This window comes from Brachyhypopomus gauderio, chromosome 7 (genome assembly GCF_052324685.1).
Source record: "Brachyhypopomus gauderio isolate BG-103 chromosome 7, BGAUD_0.2, whole genome shotgun sequence".
Classification (NCBI taxonomy): Eukaryota; Metazoa; Chordata; class Actinopteri; order Gymnotiformes; family Hypopomidae; genus Brachyhypopomus; species Brachyhypopomus gauderio.
The window spans coordinates 22,689,196-22,716,632 of NC_135217.1; the positions used below are offsets into that span (position 1 = coordinate 22,689,196).

Genomic DNA, 27,437 nt, shown 5'->3' on the forward strand with positions numbered 1-27,437 from the left:
CATAAAAACATAAATCATTAGGCTATGTTTTAATTAATAGCCCAGCGAATAAATGAAACATTAAATTCATTATTGGTTTTCTTTGCAAATAATAACTACACTTAACAAACCTTTTATACTGTATCCCAGATTAAGTAGCTACGTTATTGCAATCATGGTGAAATGTATCTATGTGAGGTGTTGTGTATGTCTATCCTCTTGATTCCAGCCCTAATAAGAGAGGACCACAACAACCAGATAAGGTTATTGGGTAGGTTAAGGCAATTTAATTAGTCCCAGTGAGAGTTATGCTTATTAAAGTCTGAGGCCAAACACCCACCTTCATAAAACATTTAGGTAGGCTACAATACCATTTAACTCAGTGTTGGTCCACTGAGAATAACAATTCAATGAAATGGAGACCAGCTGAAACCAGAGGGGGTCTTTCAGGTTCTCATATAATATAATAAACTAAACAGGACAACAGGGAATAAATTATAATAGATATCTACACAATTAGCCACACATTACTGTATTATTTATTGTTTATTTATAAAAAAACATAAACAGTATTGACACTTTGTATGAGATTATAAACCAGTTAATACTTTTAATCTTGTGAAAACATTTAGCTGACTTTGGAATATCAACCATACAGTAAGCATGTACCAAATTAAACAGCACCTGGGTGTTACTGAACCTCAATGAAAGAAACATAAGGTTTGAAATAAACTGAATGCTGATTTAACAGAGTACTCTAGATGTTTCTCAGTGGAATACAAATGTTTAGATTATGGATGTTTTTAAACAGACCCTCGTTTGTACACATTAGCTACTTGCATTCTGACCCAGCACACTCCACTAATCAGTTCTCATGTTCTCACTAGAGACAGAAACATATTATGAACATTTCCATATTAATCACTATATAAACACATTCACACAAATACAAAAAATACAAAATGCAACTAATGGTGTAGATCGCCAGGGTAGGGCTGTGCACTGCTCTGGGCATGTGTACACCACAGCCCCCTAGCAATCACTAGTGTGTGTGTGTGTGTGTGTGTGTGTGTGTGTGTGTGTGTGTGTGTGTGTGTGTGTGTTCTAACTGCACAGATGGGTAAATGCGGAGGACAAATTTTGATCCGGTGAAAAATCACAATTGAAAAATATGGCACAAAAAAAAGTTGAAGTGGTAATTGTATGTGTAAATGCTATTATCAGTGTTAGTGTTAGGATAGGTCTGTTCTATTTTGTTACTTTAAGTTTAGGAATGTCTCGTCTTGTCAACACAGAGGGAGGGAAGAACCGTCATTTTAATTCCTTGCATGTCTGGCACATGTGAAGAACTGACAATAAAGTGGACTTTGACTTTGTAATACTCCAGGGCACTCCTGCTGAAGAACCAGTTTATGATATACTACATTTATACATTCTACAACAACAATGACTATTCAAGTCTGCTAAAGTATAATATGGTATAGCTATATAACAGTACATAACAGTAGTAGATATTAGTATATTTGATCAATTGACATTACATTAAACCGACCCTTTGATAAATGTTTTCTATTTTTTAGTCAATCTAAGCTGATATGGTGTACATACACATTGTCACTCGAATGAGAGCGATACAGGGTCGTTTTTACTTGAGGTTTCTTTTACATCTCAACATGTTATAGTTCACCTCAGATCCTGCTGCTCATGTAGGAGGGTGTTCACCAGCTCTCCTCCATTACCATCATTCCCTGCAGAGTTTCAGCCTCATTGACTGGTTTCTTCCTCAGGCGCCTGCTTACTGTGAGTGTGGCCCACTCAGCCCGAAACAGAACCGGCCAGGAGAGTTGCTCCAGTATTGTAAAGTGAACTCGCAACAAAGGAAAGCATCAGAGCCAGACTCCAGTAACTCCAGTTATGATGTGATCGTGTTTGTGATCAAACACCAGCATGCAGTCCAACAGACGCACATGATTCACTCTCAGTGCCAACTTACATGAGGGAGAGAAACAATTTATCTAAGATCTTGATATTGGTGAGATGTAGTTTTGCACTTTTGTGTGAATATAAAGTTTTGCACTGTTTTACTCACTTTAATGAGAACAGACTGACTATATTGCAGATGAGAATATAATCAATAATTTAGATTCTTAGACCCAGTGAGAGTGATGTGTCTGTTTTGTTTTTGTTTGGGTGGGCGGCATTGGTTTTTCATATATATATTGTGTTATTGTTTATTGTGTTGCTGTTTTTTGTTTGTTGGTTTGACTTTAAAACTCATTCGGTTATGTAATGATTTAGAAATGAAAAATTCTAACAAAGAACGGGAGGTTAAAACTTGACCTATCAATATATATGGTGGAATTAATGTTCAGGTCATGTATTGTTTGATAGTCCATTATTGGCAGGAACATGGAGTTATCTAGCTTAGCACTGTTTAAAATGTCTCTCTCTTTAAAAGGTCCTGTGAAATTGCACTGGTAACTAGGGAGCTAAGAAAAGCTAATGCAGTATGGATTGTTGTCAGACATGCATGTAAAGCTAATGCCGCCAGAAAGTGCTCAGGTCAGGATTCATTACATTCAGTACAGCACTGAGCAGAGATGATGCAAACGAGTAAGGCAGGTTGAAACCAGCAGACTACGATGCATCCACTGCTTTTGTTAAGCACATTTGCTAAATTTTAATGATACACTTTCCTTATGTATGATAATCATACAGCACACATGATTATCATACACGAGGAAGTGATAAGCTTGTGAAAAATAAGACCACTATACGAAATGATTAATGATTAATCTGTTATATATTTGAGTAGTTTTACCTACGGGCAAAGTGTCAAGCAAATGTTTGTGTCCAGTGATCAAGCTAGATGTTATATTTAGCAGTACAAAATTTAAAATATTTTTTATATTACTTTGTTTCTTTCTTTAACAGCATGTCATTACATATTATAGTCATTTATCAAACGTTACTCGCGCTGGTTAATAAAGGGTAAACAAGAAGCTGAATCTTTTTGTTCTTTCCATGTATTATTGTTATTAACGTTTAAAAAGGTGCGCTATGCGTGTTGATGGATGTAAAGACATTTTCGGCAGTGATGTTTTTATTGCCACCCTATAATAACTCAACAAAACGCGCTCGGTGTTCTGCTGCGAGGCGGCGGTTATGCACGCAAGCTTTGTACTGCCTGGGTGAGAGACCAAAAGCAAAAGGGACTGACGGAGTCTTTCTTTTTCAGTATTGCACTGGAGCTGAGATGTCACTAATTCCGCCGCGTTGACGCGAATATTATGTCCACGTTTGGATTTTGCATGAAGGAAAAGTGGCTGTAGATGCGGAGAGATACGCGGCGTACGCTGTGTTTCAAATCGGGACAGTCTCGGCCAGCTAGCTCGCTAGCAAGCAGGCTAGCCGCATATTGTGAAACAAGTGACTAAAAGAGGAATAAAATCCCGTTTCCATGGACAACACGTCCATAATTACCCAGGTAGCAAATCCAAAGGATGAAGAACTAATTTCTTCGAGTCAAGAAAAAGGTGAGACGTCTCAACACGTTGTTTGGCTGTAATGGTGTTTGTTGTGTTGACAGCAGTGCCGCGTCCCTGGTCGCCTCAGTCTGAGAGGGAGACGATGAGGAGAAATGTTTAATTATTATTTTTAATTAAGTCATCTCGTAGAACAGTAGCAATTTACCACCGTGGCAGAGTACTGTTAAGTGAACAACAAAAAAACGCGAGTCTTTCAGCCGTTAAATTGGCAGCCGTGTAAGGTTAGATGCAGACCCAACGATGCATATAAATAAACAAGATTCGCAGATAACTACATATCTCCGTATTCTCAGTATTGCAATTACTAACACGATATATACGTTGTTAAATACACATATAATTAGTTATTATATGGAATTTAATGTGTTTATCGTTTCCAATAATTTTAAAATACTTATTACTGTTCAAAAGGCAAACCTGAAATTTAAATGAGTCCGATTACCGAAATTCCATTTCTTATATCCTGTGAACTCTGGTTGACGAAAACATCGTGTATGTTCGTTATGTACCGTTACTTGTAGTGCACTGTTGCACTTTAGAAAATCGTAGTTATGAAACAAGTTTATGGCTAAGTGTTAAGGACGTTTATTTAACCTGGAGAAATATGGTGGCATATTTTAACTTACAGTTAGAAACAGTTAGGATGTAACATCGGGTGCTTGTGTATGGCTAACATGGAAAAGACCTGCGTAGGTGTGCACTAATACAGACTCATAGCGACCTGACTTAAACATGTATGGCAAAGGAATAAATATTCTTCCCAGTTGGGAGTCTTTTTTTCAAGTGTTCTTGCCATCTCTTGAGTTTTTAGAATTGCTTTCCATGTCTAATTTACATTTTCCTACATTATGTAAACTGTATTGATCAATCTTGTACCAGATTTGTTTTCTAATTGCCCAGAGCCTTCAGGAATGTGAACTTTGAATTGGGAGGAAGTGTGATAAATGTAATAATAAATTGCTGTTTTTTTTTTTTTAGTTTTTAAAGATTGTTATTAAAAGCACCCTCTATTGAATTTGTTTTTGCCCTTAATGAGATTGTTCATTGAGAATCTCATGTCTATAATGTTCCAGGAAGGCACATCATTCATGTAAGCAGTTGTTTTAACCTTTACCTGGTAGGGGCTGAAAAGCAAACATATGGACATTCAACTTGAGAAAAAGGGGTTCCATTGGTGCCAAGATCTCAAACTGTAGTGTTCATGTCAGGAGGAGGAGTCTATGAAAGCTTGAGAATCTGAACTCATCTCCACACAATCCCTTTGAGTGTGACTGGATGGACCTACAGAGAACAGCCCTGCTGTGAGCAGGTTGCCAGACAGGGTCAAGTGACAAAAGCAATCTCATTGTTGTTGTCTGTCTCTTGGCACTGTTGTACTCCCTAACCGTTGAGATATTCCGTTATATCTGAGCTCAGACGGGCCTGCTTTTTTGCTGTACATGGGAATTTGAACAGGTAATGCAACGTTTTTAGTGTACTTCACCTGATTGTTAGGCAAGCTATGCCAAAGCACAGATCTGGAATGAATTCTAATTTAGGCAGGGCAGTGTTTTTGTTGCTGTACACACACGCACGCACACACACACACACACACACACACATGCACACACACACACCCGCACAAGACCAAGCTGTCTGTAGTCACCTTAATTAATGGGAAGAAAGGGTCTCCAAGGTTATAAATAGGTCAACTGAGATAATTGTGTGCAAAGATTTTAATGAGATTGATGTTGGGAGCAAACAAGTATTTAAAGGTCCACGTGGGTGTGTTGGGCTGCAGATGGGTCCTTTATAGGTCCACGTGGGTGTGTTGGGCTGCAGATGGGTCCTTTATAGGTCCACGTGGGTGTGTTGGGCTGCAGACGGGTCCTTTAAAGGTCCAGGTGGGTGTGTTGGGCTGCAGATGGTTCCTTGAGCAGACTTTGGTTCTCATGCCATTCTCTGGTTTCTTTCACCTCAGTTTAAACAGTGCAGAGCAGTTTACAATACAATGAGCTGAATCAGAGCGTGTGGGCTGGTATTGTGATGTTTGGGTATCAGAGAGCGTCTGGTCTGGTATTGTGATGTTTGGGTATCAGAGAGTGTCTGGTCTGGTATTGTGATGTTTGGGTATCAGAGAGTGTCTGGTCTGGTATTGTGATGTTTGGGTATCAGAGAGTGTCTGGTCTGGTATTGTGATGTTTGGGTATCAGAGAGCGTCTGGTCTGGTATTGTGATGTTTGGGTATCAGAGAGTGTCTGGTCTGGTATTGTGATGTTTGGGTATCAGAGAGTGTCTGGTCTGGTATTGCGATGTTTGGGTATCAGAGAGTGTCTGGTCTGGTATTGTGATGTTTGGGTATCAGAGAGCGTCTGGTCTGGTATTGTGATGTTTGGGTATCAGAGAGTGTCTGGTCTAGTATTGTGATGTTTGGGTATCAGAGAGTGTCTGGTCTGATATTGTGATGTTTGGGTATCCGATAGTGTCTGGTGTGGTATTGTGATGTTTGGGTATCAGAGAGCGTTTTGGCTGCTATTGTGATACGGCATTAGTTGTACCCTGTTCCTTATTACAGATGATGAATACGTTTATGCTCACCTCATAGGTTTAAACAAGATGCTTCCAGTGTGACATTTGACCTCTTTGCTAAAGGTCAAGGTATGAATATTTGACTGACAGAAACTTGACCCAGGAGTGGCATTCACGACAGTGTTCCCTGCCAGTAGCCAATGAACTTCAGCTGGCTGTGACTAGATTTTCAGTCTACTACTGTAACGTCATGGCAGTCAGAATCCTTTTATTCCATTTTAAGGGAACTGGGCACATGAAGACACACCATTTCTCATGGCCTTCACAAAAAGGGTACCAGGAGGGGCAGACAGCCAACAGGGGGCTTGTAGTCTTCTTTAAATCAAGGCCCTGTACATATCAGACTTCACCATGTTAATTCCTGACCAACGGTTCCTGTCTGCTTTTTTTTTGGCCTAGGAATATCAGGAGCCAATCATGGGTCGGGCTCATGAGTAATCCAATCTTCTCGACCTCAGGGTTCGTGGTCCAGGTCCTCAGATAGTGAAGAGTGTGTCCGGCACTCGGGCTTGGGATTGGGCCGAGCTTGCTGAATATTTCAAAGTCGCGCAGGGCTATTTTCAGAGCCCTATCATGTTCGGCGTGAGTGACGGCTCGGCTAACAAATACCAGTCATGTTTATAACCTGCTTGCTTTGTGAGAGTGTTTAAAGATTTTGTTCTGCATGCATAATGAATGGGGAATGATTTAACATCAGAAAAGCCCCACTACACTAGTGTTTTCAAGAAAATGCTGGCGTACACAGCGTTATAAACAATTCTGTTTTATCGAGTTTGAATTGAGACATGAGCCAATAGATGAAGGTTGGTATGAGATCAGTGAGACAGCCTGTTTTTCTGTGATCAGTAATGGCTGGACGGTGTATTTGGTTCCGACCAAGCTTCACCCAGGTGCTTACACGTCATTCTTCCTGACCTTTGTTTTAGATCTCAGAACTGCTGTTCTCAGAACCTCCAAACTCTGGCATTTATCAAATTACCCTGCTAACGCTTTCAGTTCGTTTACCGAGCAAGAGCGTGACGCGTTGAGGATGGACTGTCAGTGAGAGCCCACCCTCTAATCCAAGAACAGCACGAACTTGCGGACCTGACAGGGATGAGATTCCTGTCTATTTGAGGCAGAGCTGTTTGATGCCCTGTAGGAAGCGAATCAAACGTAATGCAGCAGGGACCAGGTACTCACCTCATGTTACCAGCTGCTTGACATAAACTTCAAGTCTGTCAGATTATGTCGGCGGCGTCTGAGGTGGAATGTGGGTGAGCAGCAGATGCTGCACGCTGGTCATCTTCAGACTCCCTACTTGGTCAGATTCACAGCGGAAAAGCCTCCACTAGTGTGTCCCATATCAATGACAGCATGAACAATGCTCACACTGTAGTAGAGATTTGTATCCTAAATGTAACTGCTTCCACTCCACACACACACACACACACACACACACACACACACACACACACACACACACACACACACACACACACACACACACACACACACACACACACACCATCTTCTGGGGTAGTTTTAGTCTCACCTTTCTTTAGCTAAGGTTCTTGCCGGAATGTTAGGAAGCTGTCATTTTATTTGTGTTTTCTGCTGTTTTTATTTATGTTTTTGTTCTGTGTTGTTTTTGTTCTGTGTTGTTTTTGTTGTTTTCCTGCAGAATGTCTCGTTTCACTCCCCGTTCCCTCACTGGTTTCAGCTGAGGCGATTTGTTTCTGACCGATTCGTTTCTGGGAACCTCCCTAGAGATGGTGAATCATTTGTCTTTGTGAGGAAAGCAATCCATTGCGAGGGTCAGGGTTGTTGGCTGTTAAGCTGGAGAGATGTTTGGAGAACTGAGACTTTGGTTACCCAGCTGTCAATGGAGGTTGGCCCAGTGACTGACTGAACATTAGTGTTTTTAGAGCTGTCAACACTCTGGTTTGCTGAAACTCATTCAGCAAATCCCAGCGTGGGCTCTACCGGCTGAGTTCAGCGCCATGGGAACCTGCTGAGCACCATGGGAACTCTTCATCTGAACCTCCATCGTCTAGTGAGTGGCAGCAGGTGGAGTGTCTGAAGTACAAGCTGATTATTTGCGAGGGTGTGTTCGGCACGTCCCTTATTGAGCATGTGCAGATCCACAGATCCACAGTGTTTGCTCAGCCAGTCGGAACCCAGTGGTACTGTAACTGGTGAGGTGCCAGCGTGAATACTGTAGAGGGTGTAGGGGTGGAGGTGGTGGACATGCCCTCTGTAGTCACACCCTGGCAGGGGCCATCCCGGTGGGGGTCTCCTGGTACAGCTGTGGGACTAGCAGCATTGGAGTTGGAGAGTCTTGGAAAAGTGCCTTCAACGCCCTTGTGTGTGTCAGAGAGAGAGAGAGAGAGAGAGAGAGAGAGAGAGAGAGAGAGAGAGAGAGAGAGAGAGAGAGAGAGAGAGAGAGAGAGAGAGAGAGAGAGAGAGAGAGAGAGAGAGAGAGAGAGAGAGAGAGAGAGAGAGAGAGAGAGAGAGAGAGAGAGAGAGAGAGAGAGAGAGTGTTTAGCTGTAGCTGTGTGTGTGTTAACATTTGGGTAATTAGATCTTATGTATTTGTATTTCTGTACAACTGCACTTGGCTTTATGGAGATTTTATTAACTACACATCTTTCCAGCACTGGTTTGGAAGAGGCAGTAACAACACCTTAATTATCATTTCAGAAAAAAAAGATTTCCATAACACTTTCACTATCTTCATTTGTACTAGCTGCTCATTTCAACAGGATCCTTCACATTTGTAGTTTAGCATTGCTGGACGTTACATCTGCCTGACGACTTAATATGCAAGTAATTGTCTTAATGATTATTTTGAGCCCCATCGCTGTTTTAATCTATTAAATAATTAGATTTTTATTACTGTACTTTGGAGAAATAAAAAGATGAAAGTAGGTGCTTAGTCACTGTGTGTCGGATTTTACTGTCTTTGTCTGGCTGAGGTCCTGAGCTATGGACCGTTTCTATGGACCAGGTGCACCCAGAATCCCCCAGTATTTCATTACTGCTTTCACCACACCTGCACCTGCCTTTCAGGGGGCTGCAGGAATAACTGATGTTCAGATCCAGGCAGAGCAGACAGAGGATGGAGGTGGAGCTGGAGGTGGAGCAGGACAAGGGCTGGATGTCCCCGAGCTCACACTTACACATCAGTACGATTCTTTCTCAGCATCTGCTGCCCCTGCCTCCTCTCCACCCCTTCACCTCCTTCACCTCCTCCACCCCCTCCACCCACACTCCTTAACTAGTCCGTAATGGCAGCACTCAGGACCGGGACAGCTGAGGATTCATTGAGTGGCCACTGAATGGGAGATTGTCAAAACAGATCGATAGCTGTGCTGTGTGGTAGAGGAGGCGGGGGGGGGGGGACTGAAATGTGTTTCAGTGATGTTCTCTCTCTCATTCTCTCTGTCTCCCTCTCTCTCTTCCCTCTAATCTCGCTCCTTCTCTCCCTTTCTCTCTGGAAGCCAGACAGACACCTGCTGTTAACTGGCTTCATGGTAGAGTTTAGATCAAGCATTTTTTGTACACAAAGCTGTACATATATTTACATGCATGATCATTTTCATTGAATGAAACAGTTGTGTTGTATATAATGGACAGAAACAGCTGCAGGTCAGAGGAGAGAAGGATTGTGTTGCACGCAACTGTAATTGTAGCCTGACGCTATATTGGAGTTCTTTTGGTTTTGTTTGTTTGTTTATCTTTGTAGCTTTGTGTGTGTGTGTGTGTGTGTGTGTGTGAGAGAGAGAGGGAGAGAAAAGGTCTCTGGCACATTTTGTAATGCTTTGCTACATGTGGACACAATGCAGACTGCTTAGTCTTTAGAGTTCAGGGTGAGCTCCATTTAATGGTGAATGTGCCTCCAGGGAGACTCTAAGTGGGACGCAAGTAGAGTGTGTGTGTGTGTGTGTGTGTGTGTGTGTACGCGCACGCGAGTGTTTTTAGTAGGCTTTATGAAATCAACAGCAGCAACTGTTTTACCTGTCCTGAAACAGTGATGCTATGATATTGTATTCTTCCAGGAGGACATCAGACAGGCTTTAAGTACGTCACTAAGGCCAGAGGGGACGGGAATATCACTATCAAACCACATGAAGTATCATGCACAGTTTCCTGGTTACTGTCAGGACCTTCCACTCTGAAGCTCATTAGATCCTGCACCATCCTGGTCGTCGGTGGGCCTGAGAAACTCTGTCCTGCACATAGCTGCAGTTGCAAGTCTGTCTCCTTGGCATGGTGGGGTAAACCAACTTGTGGCATCAGTACCGCGTTAAGTGCTAAATTTATCGGCCTGTTGTCATAGGAGTCGGCCTGCATGGGCACCAGCGGAAGGGACGTGTCTGTATACCGACTGTGTTTCAGCTGGTGCAGGTCTTCATTTCTAACGATGAAGAAGGAGCGTTTGGGCTGAGTGGATGTGGAAGCCCAGATCACAGTTGGTTGTGGTCCTGTAGAGGTTCACAAGCTCCGTTTGCTCTGCTCGTGGGAGGATGATGTGCACCAGGATGGACATTACAGTCAGTTTAATGTGACTGATATTCAGACCAGTTGGACTCGCAGGGACCTGCTTGGTTCTTGTTGTTGTATCCAACATATTAACCCAACATATTTTTGGAATACTTATTGTTTGCATTTTTGCTTAAATAAAAAAGCCTGTAGTTATTATTGTGTCAAATAACATGGAAATAGAAATATGAAGAATAGTTATTGGACCAGAAATAAGAGTCTTCTTTCAGCTGGTTTAGTGGTGGCCTGCAGTGTCTGGGTGAGGGCTTGTTGTGAGGAGCACCCCTCTGCAGAAGGTCTGGCCTCCCGCCAGATAGCAATGGATCTGTTGCCTGCAGCTGCTGATCTCAACCTTTCAGACTTATTGCATTTAAATATGAATACATCTTAAGCTCACTCCCCTGAATGTGAGCCTTGAAAGGATTGAGACTGGAGCTACAAGCCTTCAGTATTTACACTTGTACAGTACATTCAGAGTGTATGTAGCCCTGATGAACGAGTGTACACACTTGTTCAAAGGCGACAACAGGTTAGTTCTAGTAGTTCATGCAGTGATTCCTGGAAAATGTAATCTAGGTCTTCTGTCCTTTACTTCTTGAGGATCACTCATAAATGGAGGGGGACCTGTGTGTGCTGAAAGAACGCATGTAAAATGTTCTGGTTCACAGTAGCATCTGAAGGGTGTGTGTTGGAGTGGGATGAGCTCTGTAGTGATACCTGGATCCTTTGTGTTGATGATGTGATTTACTCTTCTGACACAGTGTTGGCAATTCCCCAGTTTGGATATTGATCATAATTGTATTGCGACTGATCGATCGTCCTGTATTGATCTGACTCCCTGTCCTTGTGTGGTAAGCAAATGTGGTGAAGGGATTTGTAATGCAGAGGGTGTTGTGGAGTGATTGCGAGGCGGATGCATACTCTGAAGAGAGTGAGATTTATTTGGGGCAAATCCATAATCGGAGTCGTTGACACCGTCCAGGTTCATCGTTCGAGGGCAATCAGAAACAAAAATATGACAGATACGTAAACTAGGATGAGACATGGCAAACCCAAAAATATAACAAAAGATGAAAACAATTCACTGGCTGGGATTACAAGCAATGCAGACACATAGTGGGTAGGAAACATGGCAGTTGAGAAACACAAATTGGGCCATACGTAGACAACAACCACCAAACGACATACAGGGTTTAAATACAAGGATAATTAAGGAACTAAACTAGACACACATGAAACCAATAACAAAGGGTGGAGCTACAAACGATAAGGCATGCAAATGAAACGAGGGGGCGGGTATTGTTCAGTACTGTGTGGAAGGAAAGTGCATTGTTGGTCCTAATAGTCTTATAGGAAACAACATATTAAATTAATAAGATCTAGAAGAATTAAACATGTCACCTTGATAGTATACACCAGGTTTACAAAGTGTTTACAAGCATGTGTACTTACCCAGACTGGTTAACCATATCTGTGAGAAATATTAATTGAATCCTAATACCAGAGTTATTGTAATTTTAATAACCAACAGAACATGTAATTTTTTGCAATCAACGGCTAGTACTAATATGGTATTATAATTATAGTGTGTCCCGTCTTGTCACTTTCTGATAAGATGATGATGTCTCTGGTGGTTATTCTTAGATCCCATATATTCCAGTGTCAAAGCCTCCGAGACCCAGAAAAGAACTAATAATGTGTGACATTCACGTTCACTGCTCTCCTACTCTTCCCCTTTTAAAGCACACATGTGCTAGGCTTTCATTTCATCCGCCTTTAGTCTTTGTCTTTCTCCTGTTTTCTTCATTCTTTCTCTTTTCTCTCTCTACCTCCCTTTCCTATCCCCTGTCCCCTTCTGTCTCTCCATTTCTCTCTCTTCTTTTCTTCCCTCTCTCCCTCTCTCCCCGCTTTCTCTCCCTCCCCCACCATTCGCTCTGCCTGCCTCCTCCCCTCCAAACGCCGCGGTCTGCTCTTGCTGCCGTGTTGCGTAACACGCCAGGAACGTCACGTCTCCCTCGCTGTTTTCTCCAGATTCTGCCCAGTCGCTCTCTTAATCCGCCCTTCGCCCCGCCCCCCTGCCTCTCCCTTTATCCCCCCCTTCATCTGGAGCCCCTGGGCGCTCTGTACCACATGGGGCTGCCATGGGTGGGAGGAGAGATACAGCCTCTATGTAGCCAAGGAGGGCATGTTTCTGTCGGGGCTCCGGGGGAAGGCTGCAGCGTGTCCGATGCTTCTGTGCCGAGACGTGTGTGTGCTCTGAAGGTCCATTACCCTTCCAGGCCTCTTTTGAGTTCAACATGCTGCGAAATAGCGACGGGCGCTAAGAATGCGTTATGTAACGTTACGCTGCTCTGCACCTCGTGTATCTGAGGCCTTCTCCTGGCTGTGGAGTTGTGCAGCCAGGCCTGTGACTGCGTCCTGTAACAGAGAGCCATCCGAATTCAGAGCACCACCACAGACGCACTTACCAGTGTTGAGATTAAAGCAGGAACGCAGGCGTGAGAGGGACACTCCACCGTGTCCAGTGCGGTCACCAACATCCCGAGTCTGCGGTGATCACGGTCATTACTGCCAGGCCTTCGAGCGGCAGGCTCTGTCTTCTCCTCTTTAAAACGTGGACCTACCGCTTTCCCTCACAGCCCCTTCCTTCTGATCTTCAACACGTGACGCTAACGTTGCAGTCACGGATCGAGCAGCCGCAGCGCTCGAACTTCGAATTGCAGGTTTGCGTCTCGCCCCGCGTCTCCTCAGACGTGACCGTGGGCGTCGGAACGCCCTGCGTGGCTCGTATGCGAAGAGCTGATGAAATAAGACGCTTTTGTACCGCAGGTTAATCATCAGTCCTCACTCTGCTCTCAGATACAACTGCTTGTTATCTCCACAGCAAACCCCCATTGGTGCCTTTAAGGGACCGGCTTAATGTGTTTCAGACGAGCACTTACTTGACAGTGATGTAAGAGGAGCCGTAATATTTTTGCCGAGGAATTACAAACAAGGGACGCAACAGACGTGGTGGTGGACGTAATGAGAACACTTGACTGTGGCGAGGGCTTTGTGTCTGCTCCTGCGGCCTGACTGAACATGACGGTGGCCTCCGTCTTGCATCAGCCTGGAGTGGGCCGGCTCCCGACGCTTTGTCTTAACGTATTGTGGAAAATGTCACGCTGAAGTGAGCAGTCATTCAGAACCAATTACGTTGGCCCCAGGGGCACTGGCTAGTCTAGGCTGTGTGTTTGGGCAAAAGGGTGTTGTTTTTTTTTAAATCTTTTTTTAGAGTTTTGCCCAATTATCTGTTCAGTGGTAGCCATCGCCAGGTCCCCACATATTGTCTCGAGGTGTCCTGTCGTGTGGAACCGGCTGATCTGGGAGAAGAAATGTGACTGTGTGCCTTCACTCTCACACATGGTGCTAGACACTGTGTATTATCTGAGCGTTTGCTCAGGAGAGTGGAGAGAGCGCTAGCCTGAGCTGGCCCAGCGTCGTGATTGGCCGGCACTGCCGTATGACATCAGAAGAGAGGAAGCGAGCTGTCTTGCCCACCTAGAGAGCTTTACTAATTATACTCACTAATCTCCCAGCCAAGAAGAGTTATGGTACCATCAGGATTCATAACCATGTTGCTGTCATACTTAGACAAAAAGTTGGATATGTGACAAAAAGCATTTGTGTGTTTTAAATTAATTTAGCTAGTGTAGCACTTCCATCAGAATGACTCGGACAGCAGGAGAGGTGTGACGTTGCAAGGGCTCCCTCCTCCAGCACCACCTGCACCACTCCGTCCATCTGTGTACATGTTTCTCCTGATCACTGTCATGAAGGCTGAGGACAGAAACCGTACCCTGGGCTTGAACCCAGGGCCCATGGGTGCTACGCATGTGTCCTGACCACTACCAGAAGATCCCAGCTGGGTCTCCCGTTTCTTCTTCGTGATTGCTGGTCTCCGTTAGACGCGCCATCAACCATCAGCCTGGTTTCATCCTAGTCCAGCTCGGCGGTGAACTCTGCCGTAGAAACTCTGCCGTAGTCGCACTGCCGTACTAACCCTGCCGTACTAACCCTGCCGTACTAACCCTGCCGTACTAACCCTGCCGTACTAACCCTGCCGTACTAACCCTGCCGTACTAACCCTGCCGTCAGCGGTGCTGCGTGGACCCAGGTTCTGCCCCGGCGGGTGTTTCACTCCCTCTCCGCTGCATATTGGAGGTTTATTATCTCTTCCTGTCAGGAATGTGCGGAATTTCCTGCGTCTCCCTGTCCTTCCGGCTGCTGGGAGAAGCCCCGCCCGTGTGCGTCACATGCAGAGCTCAGGATCAGCTCTTCCCCCGACTGTGGAAACCAGCCTGAACACATCACCCAGAGCTACAAAACAGTCCACATCGTCCTTAAGCCCGACTGCTGCGGCTAAAGTGAAGAAAACAAGAAGAAGCCTCCAAAACACCCAGAAGAAGCAGCGGAGTCTCTGGCCTGGCGTCTTTGTCCCTTGTGCAGCGTTTCACCAGACTGCTGTAGGTTTTGTTTACCAGAACCAGAGCTGTCAGTCATGTTTCAAGAAGCCCGAAAACACAGCTCACTGGGCCCCGTCACCTGTGTGACTGCAGCTGTCAGCGCCGGCTCCCCCCACGCTGCCTCCTCTCCTGTCTCTCTGCACTGCAGTGTCACAACTTGTCACTCTCAACACCCACTTTCGTCTAATTGCTGTTTGTTTAGCAGCAGCACGCAGCTTGAAGCTTTAATATTTAGCAGTGAATGGTAATCCTGTAGAGCAGACAGGGATACAGCGGTGGTAGCATTTCTGAGCAGGCTGGCTCCAGACACATTCCTGTGGCCAGCCAGAGAATATGTTTTTAGGTTGTGTGGGTGTGTGTGTGGGTGTGGGTGGGTGTGGGTGTTTGTGGTTCATGTGTGTGTGTGTGTGTGTGTGTGTGTGTGTGTGTGTGTGTGTGTGTGTGTGTGTGTGTGTGTGTGTGTGTGCAGCATCAAATTCTCAGCAATGTTGTTTTGGCCAGGGAGAGATCACATCACTGTTTGTTCTGAGCGATGGTGTCGGAGGGGCTGGACGTGGTTAGGTGGCTTCATCTAGGGTTCCTTCACCCTCGCTGCTCCTCCCCACACCCCCACCCTCTTTCTCCCCCTCTCCTTCTTTGCTTCTCTTCCTTCTTTCTACCCTCTCTCTCCCCTCTCTCTTTCCCTCCCTCCTTCACTCACTCCTCCCGCCCATTCCATGTTTTTGGCGGGAAAACTCGAGGCCTCTTCAGAACGGGGGAGTCAGAGGTACACTCTTTGTGCATGATCGCACACGCTTGTTCATTTCGGGGACGGGCAGATGGCCGTCAGTCAACTGGATGGTGTGTGGAGGAAAGGGGCCATCTTACAGTAGAAACTTTGCCACTATCCGGTGTATGATGTATTTTAAACAGTTAGCAAGGCCTTCTGGGAAACAACAGGGCAGGACTGGCCAGAGTAGTCTGAGGCTGAGAAGTGCATGCTTTCATTGCCAAAGCAGTTCCCAGACACCACAGCTTAAAATACTCCAAACCCTGGACTGCTTTGCAGCAGCTAACTCCTCGAACAGGACCATCCCAGGTACCAGCCCGGGGTGCCTCAGGGAGCAGGGGGTGCAGGGGATACTGGGGTTCAGGGGGTGCCCACAGGAGCAGGGGAGGAGCAGCAGTTATCCAAAGCCACTCTGGGAAACCAGCGCCATCGAGCCTCCTGACGTTTGCCTTCACTTTTTTCCATTGAGCGTCATTGAGCTGCAGAAACACACTGTTCCACTTTCTTTTTCACACTCAGAGCTTGTGAGTGCAGGTTTCCTATAAGGATCCTTTGGAATATCAAGTTTTCTTGATTTTTTTGCTGTCTGGAGTCTTTCTACATGCAATCCTGACTATAACACATTTTATAAAGGAATATTACATGATTTTATTTCCACAAGTTGGAATTGTCTTTTGAAAAGCATTACGTGTTGAGAGTTGACCTGCTTGATAAGTTTTCTTCATGGTTTGGTGTCCTACTTGTCGCGCGTTTGACACAGATGATCTGCTTGTCTACACAGATGAATCAAATTATCAATGCAAAGCAGCAATCAGGTCACAGCACTTACCAGGGTCATGAGGGAGGGTCACAGCCCTTACCAGGGTCATGAGGGAGGGTCACAGCCCTTACCAGGGTCATGAGGGAGGGTCACAGCCCTTACCAGGGTCATGAGGGAGGGTCACAGCCCTTACCAGGGTCATGAGGGAGGGTCACAGCCCTTACCAGGGTCATAGGGGAGGGTCACAGCCCTTACAAGGGTCATGAGGGAGGGTCACAGCCCTTACCAGGGTCATGAGGGAGGGTCACAGCCTTTACCAGGGTCATAGGGGAGCTAATATATCTGTCTTTCTTCAAAGCATAATGAAGAGACACTCATAACTGACTGACCAAACTGAAAGGAAAAGTCTAATGACCGCATCTTTGTTTGCCTGCCTCTCTCTGAGCATGTCACCACTGCTGGGTCCTCTGCTCAGGTGTGTCCTCTCTGCTCAGGTGTGTCCTCTCTCCTCAAGTGTGTCCTCTCTGCTCAGGTGTGTACAGCTCAGGTGCGTACTGGTCAGCTGCGTCTAACGAAGATGCCATCACCTGAGCCAAATCACTTCTGTTTAGCAAAAAGCAGCGAGACGAGGAAGCTTGTTTGTCACTTTCACCATACACCTACACTCAGGTGTAGTAGTGTGTGACAGGGTCTCTACCTGTTCCTGTTGTAGCAGACTTTGTAGGCAGTATTCCAGCCCAGGACATTCATTTGGAGCTGAGGGCATCTTTTGCCAGAACAAAGACTTCCTAAGGCTTAGCCCAAGGCTTTCTGCTTGGGTGTGAGAGCCATGTTGTGTCTGGAGGCAGTGAACAAGGTGCTCCTTTTGAAATGTAAGTGCTGGCCTATGTTGAAAAGGGAAATCACATTGCATGGTATAGCTTTATGTTAAAGGTCAATACTGAAAATGTCCTAATTCTGCACTACCCTGCCATGCACTGAACACCTTGGGACGGGTTTGTAAGATTGGACTGTCTGTTTAACAGAACACTAATGAAGACATTGCTGTTTCTGTCCATGCAAACATGTCAAGCGATCTACTATCTTCCCAGGGTTGCATTGAAGCCGTTGTTATAACTTTCACATTTTACCTGCTCTCTTATTAGTTTAATTTTTTTACTAGTTTTGAATAATTCTATTGATAGTTTTGTTGTTCTTTTACGCTGATGTGAGATCATCTTCTTTTGCAGTGATTTAACTTTGATGTTATTTTATTATTACTATTAATTGCAAGTGTGTTGTATTTTGGAACATTGTGTTCACTCTGGTGCTTGTAGCTGTGTGCGTTCTGAGCAGCGTTGCGTTTCAGAGGCGCTGACGGGGACTCGCTTGTGCGCTTCAGTGGGAGTTGCGTAACTCCTGCTCTCTGTGTGATGACACGGAGGCCTCACTGCGTGTAGGGAGAGCCACCATGCAGGAGAACAGGCCAAAGGTGACTAGGTTTCCATGGAAACGCGTTCTGTGTATGTTAATGCGGGCAACAATGTTTGCAATGTGTGGCGAATGGGAGCGTACTGTTTCGACCAATCGAAAAATCCACGCCCACACCCCCCCACCCCCAGCCCCACCCCCACTAGCCTCTATATAGCTGTAGTTGTCTCTATAGCTGTAGCGTTCGTCTGGGCACGTGGAGAAGACGTGGGCTTTAAGTTACAGGGCAGTGGAGGTGAAGCTCCAGATGTTCTGAACTGTGTGTGTGTGTGTGTTCATCCCAGTCTCGCAGTCAAACAGCAGCCTAAAGAAACACAGAAACCGGAGTATCTTCACCCACATCTTCTGCTGTTTCCGCAACTACAATGTGGAGCCACCAAGCCCCATCAGCAAGCCCTGCGGCCTGCCTGCACCTGCAGAGGAGAATGGCCCTGCACCTAAGGTAAGCCCCGCCCCTCCCCTCCTGGCCACGCCCCCTCTTTTCAGCACCTGCAGAGTGCCACTCTGGGTGTTAAGGGCTTTCTGTCTGTCTTGGCTTGCTTCCACTGTCTTTATGATCTTGCTATGTTGCTTAAGAGCTGTTACTACTGTGTTTGTATGTTTTGTGTGCGTGTATGTGTGTGCGTGCATGTACGCTTATGCGCATGTGCAATTGTGTGTCTCCGTCTGCACTCTAAAGTTTTCCAGTTGCTCTGAACACAGTGAACTCTTTAAGAAATTAAGAAATGGTGCGCATGCTTCTCCATACACACATTCTTCAGTATCCGGCCGCCACACACACACACACACACACACACACACACACACACACACACACACACACACAGTTACATGTACATGTGTGCACGTACACTCTCACACACACATGCTCAGTCACCCGTCTCTGCTCCGCTCCTCCCACACACACACACACACACACCCACTCAGCCATACACATATACACACACCCTCACATATTTTCGCTCCCAGAGGCTCACGCGCACAGACACACACTCCACTACATTGAAGAAAGTAAAGCTGGCTCTTCTGTTCCAATAAAGTGTGACTTGTGTCTACAATGATGAATTACCCTCTCTCTGTCTCTGTCTCTGTCTCTCTCTCTCTCTCTCTCCCTCTTCCCCTCACTCTCTTTGTCTCTCTTTCTCTACCTCCCCTCTATCCCAGTATGTATCCCTCTTTTTCTCTTTTCCTCCTCTCTCTCCCCTTTTCTATCTCTCCCTTCATCTCTGTCTCCTCCTCCATATGTATGTACACTCACTCACTCACTCACTCACTCACTCACTCACTCACTCACTCACTCACTCACTCACTCACTCACACACTCACTCACTCACTCACTCACTCACTCACTCACTCACTCACTCACTCACACACACACACACTCACTCACTCACTCACAGGTACAGGCATCTGTGTGGGGGGCCTGGGTCAGATCCCATTACCTCTGCCGTGTACATGCAGAACGCTCACAATCTACAGTGGAATGTCTCACCAGTTTTCTAGTACACGTGGTGACTGCTGACTGGTTTATCAGTACATGTGGTGAGAGCTCACCAGTTTACCACATGGAGAGTGCTGACTGATTTTAGAGCGTTTTCTCTTAGTTCAGCGCCTGAACTAAGCTAACCCCACTGCACCCCACTGCACCTCACTGCACCCCACTGCACCTCACTGCACCTCACTGCACCCCACTGCACCCCACTGCACCCCACTGCACCTCACTGCACCTCACTGCACCCCACTGCACCCCACTGCACCTCACTGCACAGTTTACAGCAGCAGCTCTGAGATTTAGCCGCTATTTGGTCACCTTCTCCTCATGAGTGCCAGTGTGTTTCTTACGCTTAGTTTATTCTCTCTGTCTCTCTGTCTGTCTCTGTCTGTCTGTCTCTCACGTTCTCTCTGTCTGTCTGTCTATCTGTCTCTGTCTCTCCCTGTCTGATCTCGTTCCACAGTGTGATCAGGTGGAGGTCTTCCCTGTTCCCAGTGTATGTATTTATCTGCCTGCCTGCGTGTGCTTGTGTTGTTTGTGTACAGCCTGCTCTCGCCTGTCTGCACTGCACTCTGACCTTTCCTTCAGCTCAGAAGGCAAAACCTTTTTAAGAATGAACCCCTTCCATTCACACAACAAAAGCTTTCTGAATCTGTTTTAACATTTACCACGTGCCCCTCCTGTGCCTGGCCGTGATGTCAACAGAACTCTCTCCTGCTAGGATTTGCTGTGGTTTGTTTACTGTGGTGAAGTTTAAACCTTCAGACACCTCTGGGTTTTTTGTCCTTTCTTCACTGATAATTTGGGTGAAATCATCACTGTTCCAACATTGTAGGATTAGACATACTCACTTCATTTTGCTCATTCCACATAATCAGTTTTTACATGCTCCTCCCACTGAGACATGATACCAGCTTTTCTCTGTTTAGCCCCTTTCTCTGTAAATCCAGTTTTCAGTTGAATTGCACAACCTTTTTAAGCAAACAGTATTTCAGCTTGGCACTAGCAGAGGCAAATGTGTAGCTTGCCATCAGAGGCTTGATTAAATTTGATATTGCAGATTGCAAATTGACTTTCTCGAGACTATAATCTCCCACTGGCAAATCATTTAATGTGTAGAAATAAGTCAAAATGACCTGCTGGTTCGATCTTCTCAGTCAGGGGATTTCTGAGCACTCATTAGAGTGTTGGTTGATTTGTTTAGTTTATTTAGGTGAGCGTTTTGGTCCAGCACAAAGCTGCTCTTTCCCTTATACTCCTCATGACCGTGGGCGTCTCGGGTCGGCCAGTTGCTGGTCTGTGTAGGCAGCATCAAACCCTAAAATACTGACCACCTGTGCCAAAGTGAACTCCGTTCCACAGGCCACATCTGAATCATGAGAACAGACTTGACTGGCTTCAGGGGCTTTAGTTTAGTTTGTGGGGAAGGAGTGTGTGATGCACGCAGACAGCTTGAGCTAATTTTGCACATACAAACACAAACATAGTTTTTATTTCCCTTATAAACACAAATTTAGTGTTTGTTTCTCATACAGAGTGTTTATTTCTCATACAAACACAGTGTTTGTCTTATGAAAACAGTGTTTATTCCTCATACAAACACATAGTCATAGTACTTTAGTAACAGTATTTTAGTAATATTTGGGTATGCTCATTCTGTTGCTCATTCATTCATCTTCTGTTCAATGTTAAATATGAACACATACTGGATGGCCACACGAGTTTTGATTCTTAGAAATAATGAAATAATGCTTGCTGCTCAGTTGCCCAGTAGAGCATCACATCCCAGTAGAGTTTAAGGGCCTCACATCCCAGTAGAGTTTAAGGGCCTCACATCCCAGTAGAGTTTAAGGGCCTCACATCCCAGTAGAGTTTAAGGGCCACACATCCCAGTAGAGTTTAAGGGCCTCACATCCCAGTAGAGTTTAAGGGCCTCACACCCCAGTAGAGTTTAAGGGCCTCACACCCCAGTAGAGTTTAAGGGCCTCACATCCCTGTAGAGTTTAAGGGCCACACATCCCTGTAGAGTTTAAGAGTCTCACATCCCTGTAGAGTTTAAGGGCCACACATCCCTGTAGAGTTTACGGGCCTCACATCCCAGTAGTGTTTAAGGGCCTCACATCCCAGTAGTGTTTAAGGGCCTCGCATCCCTGTAGAGTTTACGGGCCTCACATCCCAGTAGTGTTTAAGGGCCTCGCATCCCTGTAGAGTTTACGGGCCTCACATCCCAGTAGAGTTTACGGGCCTCACATCCCAGTAGAGTTTAAGAGTCTCACATCCCAGTAGTGTTTAAGGGCCTCGCATCCCTGTAGAGTTTACGGGCCTCACATCCCAGTAGAGTTTAAGAGTCTCACATCCCAGTAGTGTTTAAGGGCCTCGCATCCCTGTAGAGTTTACGGGCCTCACATCCCAGTAGAGTTTACGGGCCTCACATCCCAGTAGAGTTTAAGAGTCTCACATCCCAGTAGTGTTTAAGGGCCTCACATCCCAGTAGAGTTTACGGGCAGGTTTTTAATGGCATGATTCTCCATTCCTAGTGCATGCAGAGGAATGCAGGCATCAGCGTATTCGTGTTGTCTGCCTGCTGAAAACACAACAGCTCCCTTTTCACCTGCTAAGAAATGACAAAAGCCAATAAATAGCCAATTGCTAATAACACTAATATAATGGTTATATAAGTATATGTTGTATACATTGGATATAACTTATAGCAAAAAAATGGTGCAGTGTATAGTAAATTGCTAGTGTTGATCCACACGCCCTCGGGAAGGTGTATCATGTATCTGCATGTGAGCGGGACATTTCATCATGTGCAGCGTGTGGTGTGGGCTGCTTCACCGAGTGCAGAGTTACAGTGACATTTCAGCTCCCTTGTTTGTACACAACACAATGATTTGTCATTTTGACGGCTTCGATGCGGTCATTGACAAAAAATGTCATTAGGACACTTAAACTAAGGATTTAGTGCATGTTACAGCCTTTTGCAGGTAGTTCATTGTGTGGTGCTGTTGGTTTGATTGGCTTTGAGAAAGACACTGTGATGTTAATGATTCGAGAAAGGCTACAATGCAACTGAGAAACATGCCAAATACAGTCAAATACAGTCAGGTGGCATGAGCCAAATACAGTCAGATGGCATGAGCCAAATACAGTCCGATGGCATGAGCCAAATACAGTCAGATGGCATGAGCCAAATACAGTCCGATGGCATGAGCCAAATACAGTCCGATGGCATGAGCCAAATACAGTCAGGTGGCATGAGCCAAATACAGTCAGATGGCATGAGCCAAATACAGTCAGGTGGCATGAGCCAAATACAGTCAGTTGGCATGAGCCAAATACAGTCAGGTGGCATGGTCACAGATAAATCAGGGTGGAGGCATGAGCCAAATACAGTCAGGTGGCATGGTCACAGATAAATCAGGGTGGAGGTGTGAGGTCAGACAGGAGTCCAGATGAATCAGGGTGGAGGTGTGAGGTCAGACAGGAGTCCAGATGAATCAGGGTGGAGGTGTGAGGTCAGACAGGAGTCCAGATGAATCAGGGTAGAGGTGTGAGGTCAGACAGGAGTCCAGATGAATCAGGGTGGAGGTGTGAGGTCAGACAGGAGTCCAGATAAATCAGGGTGGAGGTGTGAGGTCAGACAGGAGTCCAGATAAATCAGGGTGGAGGTGTGAGGTCAGACAGGAGTCCAGATGAATCAGGGTGGAGGTGTGAGGTCAGACAGGAGTCCAGATGAATCAGGGTGGAGGTGTGAGGTCAGACAGGAGTCCAGATGAATCAGGGTGGAGGTGTGAGGTCAGACAGGAGTCCAGATGAATCAGGGTGGAGGTGTGAGGTCAGACAGGAGTCCAGATGAATCAGGGTGGAGGTGTGAGGTCAGACAGGAGTCCAGATGAATCAGGGTGGAGGTGTGAGGTCAGACAGGAGTCCAGATGAATCAGGGTGGAGGTGTGAGGTCAGACAGGAGTCCAGATGAATCAGGGTGGAGGTGTGAGGTCAGACAGGAGTCCAGATGAATCAGAGTGGAGGTGTGAGGTCAGACAGGAGTCCAGATAAATCAGGGTGGAGGTGTGAGGTCAGACAGGAGTCCAGATGAATCAGGGTGGAGGTGTGAGGTCAGACAGGAGTCCAGATGAATCAGGGTGGAGGTGTGAGGTCAGACAGGAGTCCAGATGAATCAGGGTGGAGGTGTGAGGTCAGACAGGAGTCCAGATGAATCAGGGTGGAGGTGTGAGGTCAGACAGGAGTCCAGATGAATCAGGGTGGAGGTGTGAGGTCAGACAGGAGTCCAGATGAATCAGGGTGGAGGTGTGAGGTCAGACAGGAGTCCAGATGAATCAGGGTGGAGGTGTGAGGTCAGACAGGAGTCCAGATGAATCAGGGTGGAGGTGTGAGGTCAGACAGGAGTCCAGATGAATCAGGGTGGAGGTGTGAGGTCAGACAGGAGTCCAGATGAATCAGGGTGGAGGTGTGAGGTCAGACAGGAGTCCAGATGAATCAGGGTGGAGGTGTGAGGTCAGACAGGAGTCCAGATGAATCAGGGTGGAGGTGTGAGGTCAGACAGGAGTCCAGATGAATCAGGGTGGAGGTGTGAGGTCAGACAGGAGTCCAGATGAATCAGGGTGGAGGTGTGAGGTCAGACAGGAGTCCAGATGAATCAGGGTGGAGGTGTGAGGTCAGACAGGAGTCCAGATGAATCAGGGTTGGAGGTGTGAGGTCACTGTTCCAGATGAATCAGGGTGGAGGTGTGAGGTCAGACAGGAGTCCAGATGAATCAGGGTGGAGGTGTGAGGTCACTGTTCCAGATGAATCCAGCAATGAGTAATTCCTCATCTTTGCACCCAACACAAGACTGACCCCATAGATACAGGCAGACATGCATACATACAACACACACACGCACACAGACAATCATACAAGAAGAGGCTGTTAGGAAGAACTGTGTGTGTGTGCGCGTGTGTGCGCGTGTGTGCGCGTGTGTGCGCGTGTGTGTGTGTGTGCGTGTGTGTGTGTGTGTGTGTGTGTGTGCGCGTGCGTGTGTGTGTGTGCGCGTGTGTGCGCGTGTGTGTGTGCACACCACCTCAGGTGAGACCATCTGGCCTCTTGAGTGTCAGCTCCTCTCAGGTAAAGGAAACACACAAGAACCACACAAGAAAGGAAGAGTTAGTTATCCCGTTCTCTCTTTGCTCCCCTCTCTCTCCCCCTCTCTCCTCCTCTCTCTCCTCCTCTCTCTCCCCCTCTTTCTCCTCCTCTATCTTCCCCTCTCTGACGCACCCTCTCCCTGTTAACTCCACATTGTGCTTACTCAGAATGACTTTGCAACACAGCTGAACTTGGGGAAAGACTGTACCAGTGATGCGGTACTCGGAGCTGCGGAGCCGTCTGTCCCAAAATTCCAGACGTCCTCCTGCCCTTAACACGGGCCAGAGTAAAATATAGTCCGACAGCATCGCCTTGGATGGGTGACACCAGCGATGCTGTAAACCTGTCAGCCGGCAGACTCTGCCTGGCACGCCTTATGATGTAGATAGCCCCAGAATCTGGAGGTCCTGGCTATAACCTGGATTCCTCCCTTCAGTGAAATGACCAGTTGTCTCCTCTCCTCTCCTCGTCTCCTCTCCTCCTCTCCTCTCCTCCTCTCTTCTCCTCATTTCCCCTCTTCTCCTCCTCATCTCCTATCTTTTCACCCCTCCATCATCTGGGTGCACTCTTCACCTCAGTCTCCAGCTAAATACCTCCTGCCTGAGGTCAGCGTCAGCGACTGCGGCAAGAACTGCGTGGTGATCGACCTGGACGAGACTCTTGTTCACAGCTCCTTCAAGGTACCTTCCCTCTGTCCACTCTACACGAGTCCACACACACTCTTCTGGACTTCATTTTAATGCTGATGCAGGAGGCACAATAGAATCAGAACTGAGAGTGGAATGTGGTGTGTGGAGATGATTCTGAACCTCGCAGTGCTCATGAGTCACATAAGATTACATTTGATGTGGATTACGGGCTTCACTGCAAACCTGGGAGGTCTGTGCTGAGCTGGAGTGAAAAGTGTTTCACAATCTGCGCATAATCCATCGAGTCCTCCAAGGCAATGGCAGGATGCAGAGCTCTCCTTGAGATTAGCGCTCACATCTGAATGGATTCCCATGGTGAGATTAGGTGCCAGTGTGGTTCTTTGACAGACACCTCCAGGGAAGCTCCTGCACACACACACACACACACACACACACACACACACACACACACACACACACACACATGAACACGCACACACACGCACACACACACACACGCGCGCACACACACACACGCGCGCCCACACACACACACACACACACACATACACACAAACACACACACGCAAACACACACACATACACACACACACACACATGTATGTGGTTCTCCTCAAAGGAGCCTTCTGCTCCCCCTCCTGATCCACTCCTCAGAAGATCTACGGCTGAGGGTGGACACACACTTGCACACACACACTTGCACACACACACTTGCACACACACACTTACGCACACACACTTACGCACAGACACGTATGCACAGACACGTATGCACAGACACGTATGCACAGACACGTATGCACAGACACGTATGCACAGACACATATCCATAGACACAAACATACACATGTACGGACACAGACGAACACACACATATGTACAGACAGATGAATACACATACTGTATGTACAGAAACACAGATACAGTCGTAACAGTCTCAAAAAATCACTCATAGATACACAAATGTTGCCAGACACACAAGAACACGCACACACACACACACACACACACACACTGACTTACAGAGACAAACATATTTACATACACAGAGACAAATACACACATATGTAGCATTCACATTTAGAGCAGTTACATCTACACTGTGGAGCGGGAGGTGGGGGACAGAATGAGAACACAGAATGTAAATGGATTTGTGGTACAACTGTTGGTCAATTAAAATGTCCATCTGGTAACTTTTCTTGTTGCTCGGAAAACAGGGAGCTGGTGGCTGGAAAAGGGACAGACACAGGAAGAGGGACAGACACAGGGACAGATAAACGACCAGACTGAGGAAAAGGGACAAACACAGGGACAGACTGAGGAAGAGGGGCAGACCCAGGGAGAGACACAGGGACATCCTCTTTCTCTCGTATACACCCACAGACACACACAAACACACACACACACACACACACACGCCGATACACCTCGCACAAATACAACCCCTCCTCCACCCACTCACACACTACATAAAACCCCACACACCACCACGCACACTACGTAAACTCTCCAGCAGCTGTGCGTAAGGGCGTGCCTGCTCTGGAAACTGGCTGTGTTGTAAAGGCTACATTCTTGGCCGTATGTCCTCAGAGCAATGGGTGTTTTCCGCTTTTATCGAAATGCAGACGCACTTGTCTTCCACTGCTAATTAATCACCTACTGAGAGCCACAGTTTATGTTGATTCTATGCCTGCTTGAAGGTCACCTGAAACCCTAGCATGGACAGAGAGAGAGAGAGAGAGAGAGAGAGAGAGAGAGAGAGAGAGAGAGAGAGAGAGAGAGAGAGAGAGAGAGAGAGAGAGAGAGAGAGAGAGAGAGAGAGAGAGAGAGAGAGAGAGAGAGAGAGAGAGAGAGAGAGAGAGAGAGAGAGAGAGAGAGAGAGACACACACAAGGCAGAAAGGTATAGAAAAAGATCAATACAGTGAAGAGGGGGAGAAGTGCAGAAACAACATTGTGAAGTGTCTGCTCATTTAGTGCATTTGTGGAAAGGTCAGTATCAATCCTCTGATTACGTGGACTCACCGTG

The 27,437-nt window shown here is 46.3% G+C and overlaps 1 protein-coding gene across 3 annotated transcripts in view; it reads left to right on the forward strand.

The window, feature by feature from the left end:
* The first annotated feature begins 2,990 nt into the window (after nucleotides 1-2,990).
* ctdspla (CTD (carboxy-terminal domain, RNA polymerase II, polypeptide A) small phosphatase-like a) overlaps nucleotides 2,991-27,437 on the forward strand; it is a 28,945-nt gene continuing 4,498 nt past the window's right edge. The window contains exons 1-4 of one of the 3 annotated variants that reach the window (XM_077012655.1): nucleotides 2,992-3,515; nucleotides 18,408-18,565; nucleotides 20,079-20,111; nucleotides 25,339-25,440. In XM_077012655.1, the coding sequence (XP_076868770.1) occupies nucleotides 3,440-3,515; nucleotides 18,408-18,565; nucleotides 20,079-20,111; nucleotides 25,339-25,440 (369 nt within the window). In that variant the 5' untranslated portion in view covers nucleotides 2,992-3,439. Of the gene's footprint in view, nucleotides 3,516-18,407; nucleotides 18,566-20,078; nucleotides 20,112-25,338; nucleotides 25,441-27,437 lie in introns of all 3 variants that reach the window. The other 2 variants (XM_077012656.1, XM_077012657.1) reach the window with 2 other exon arrangements.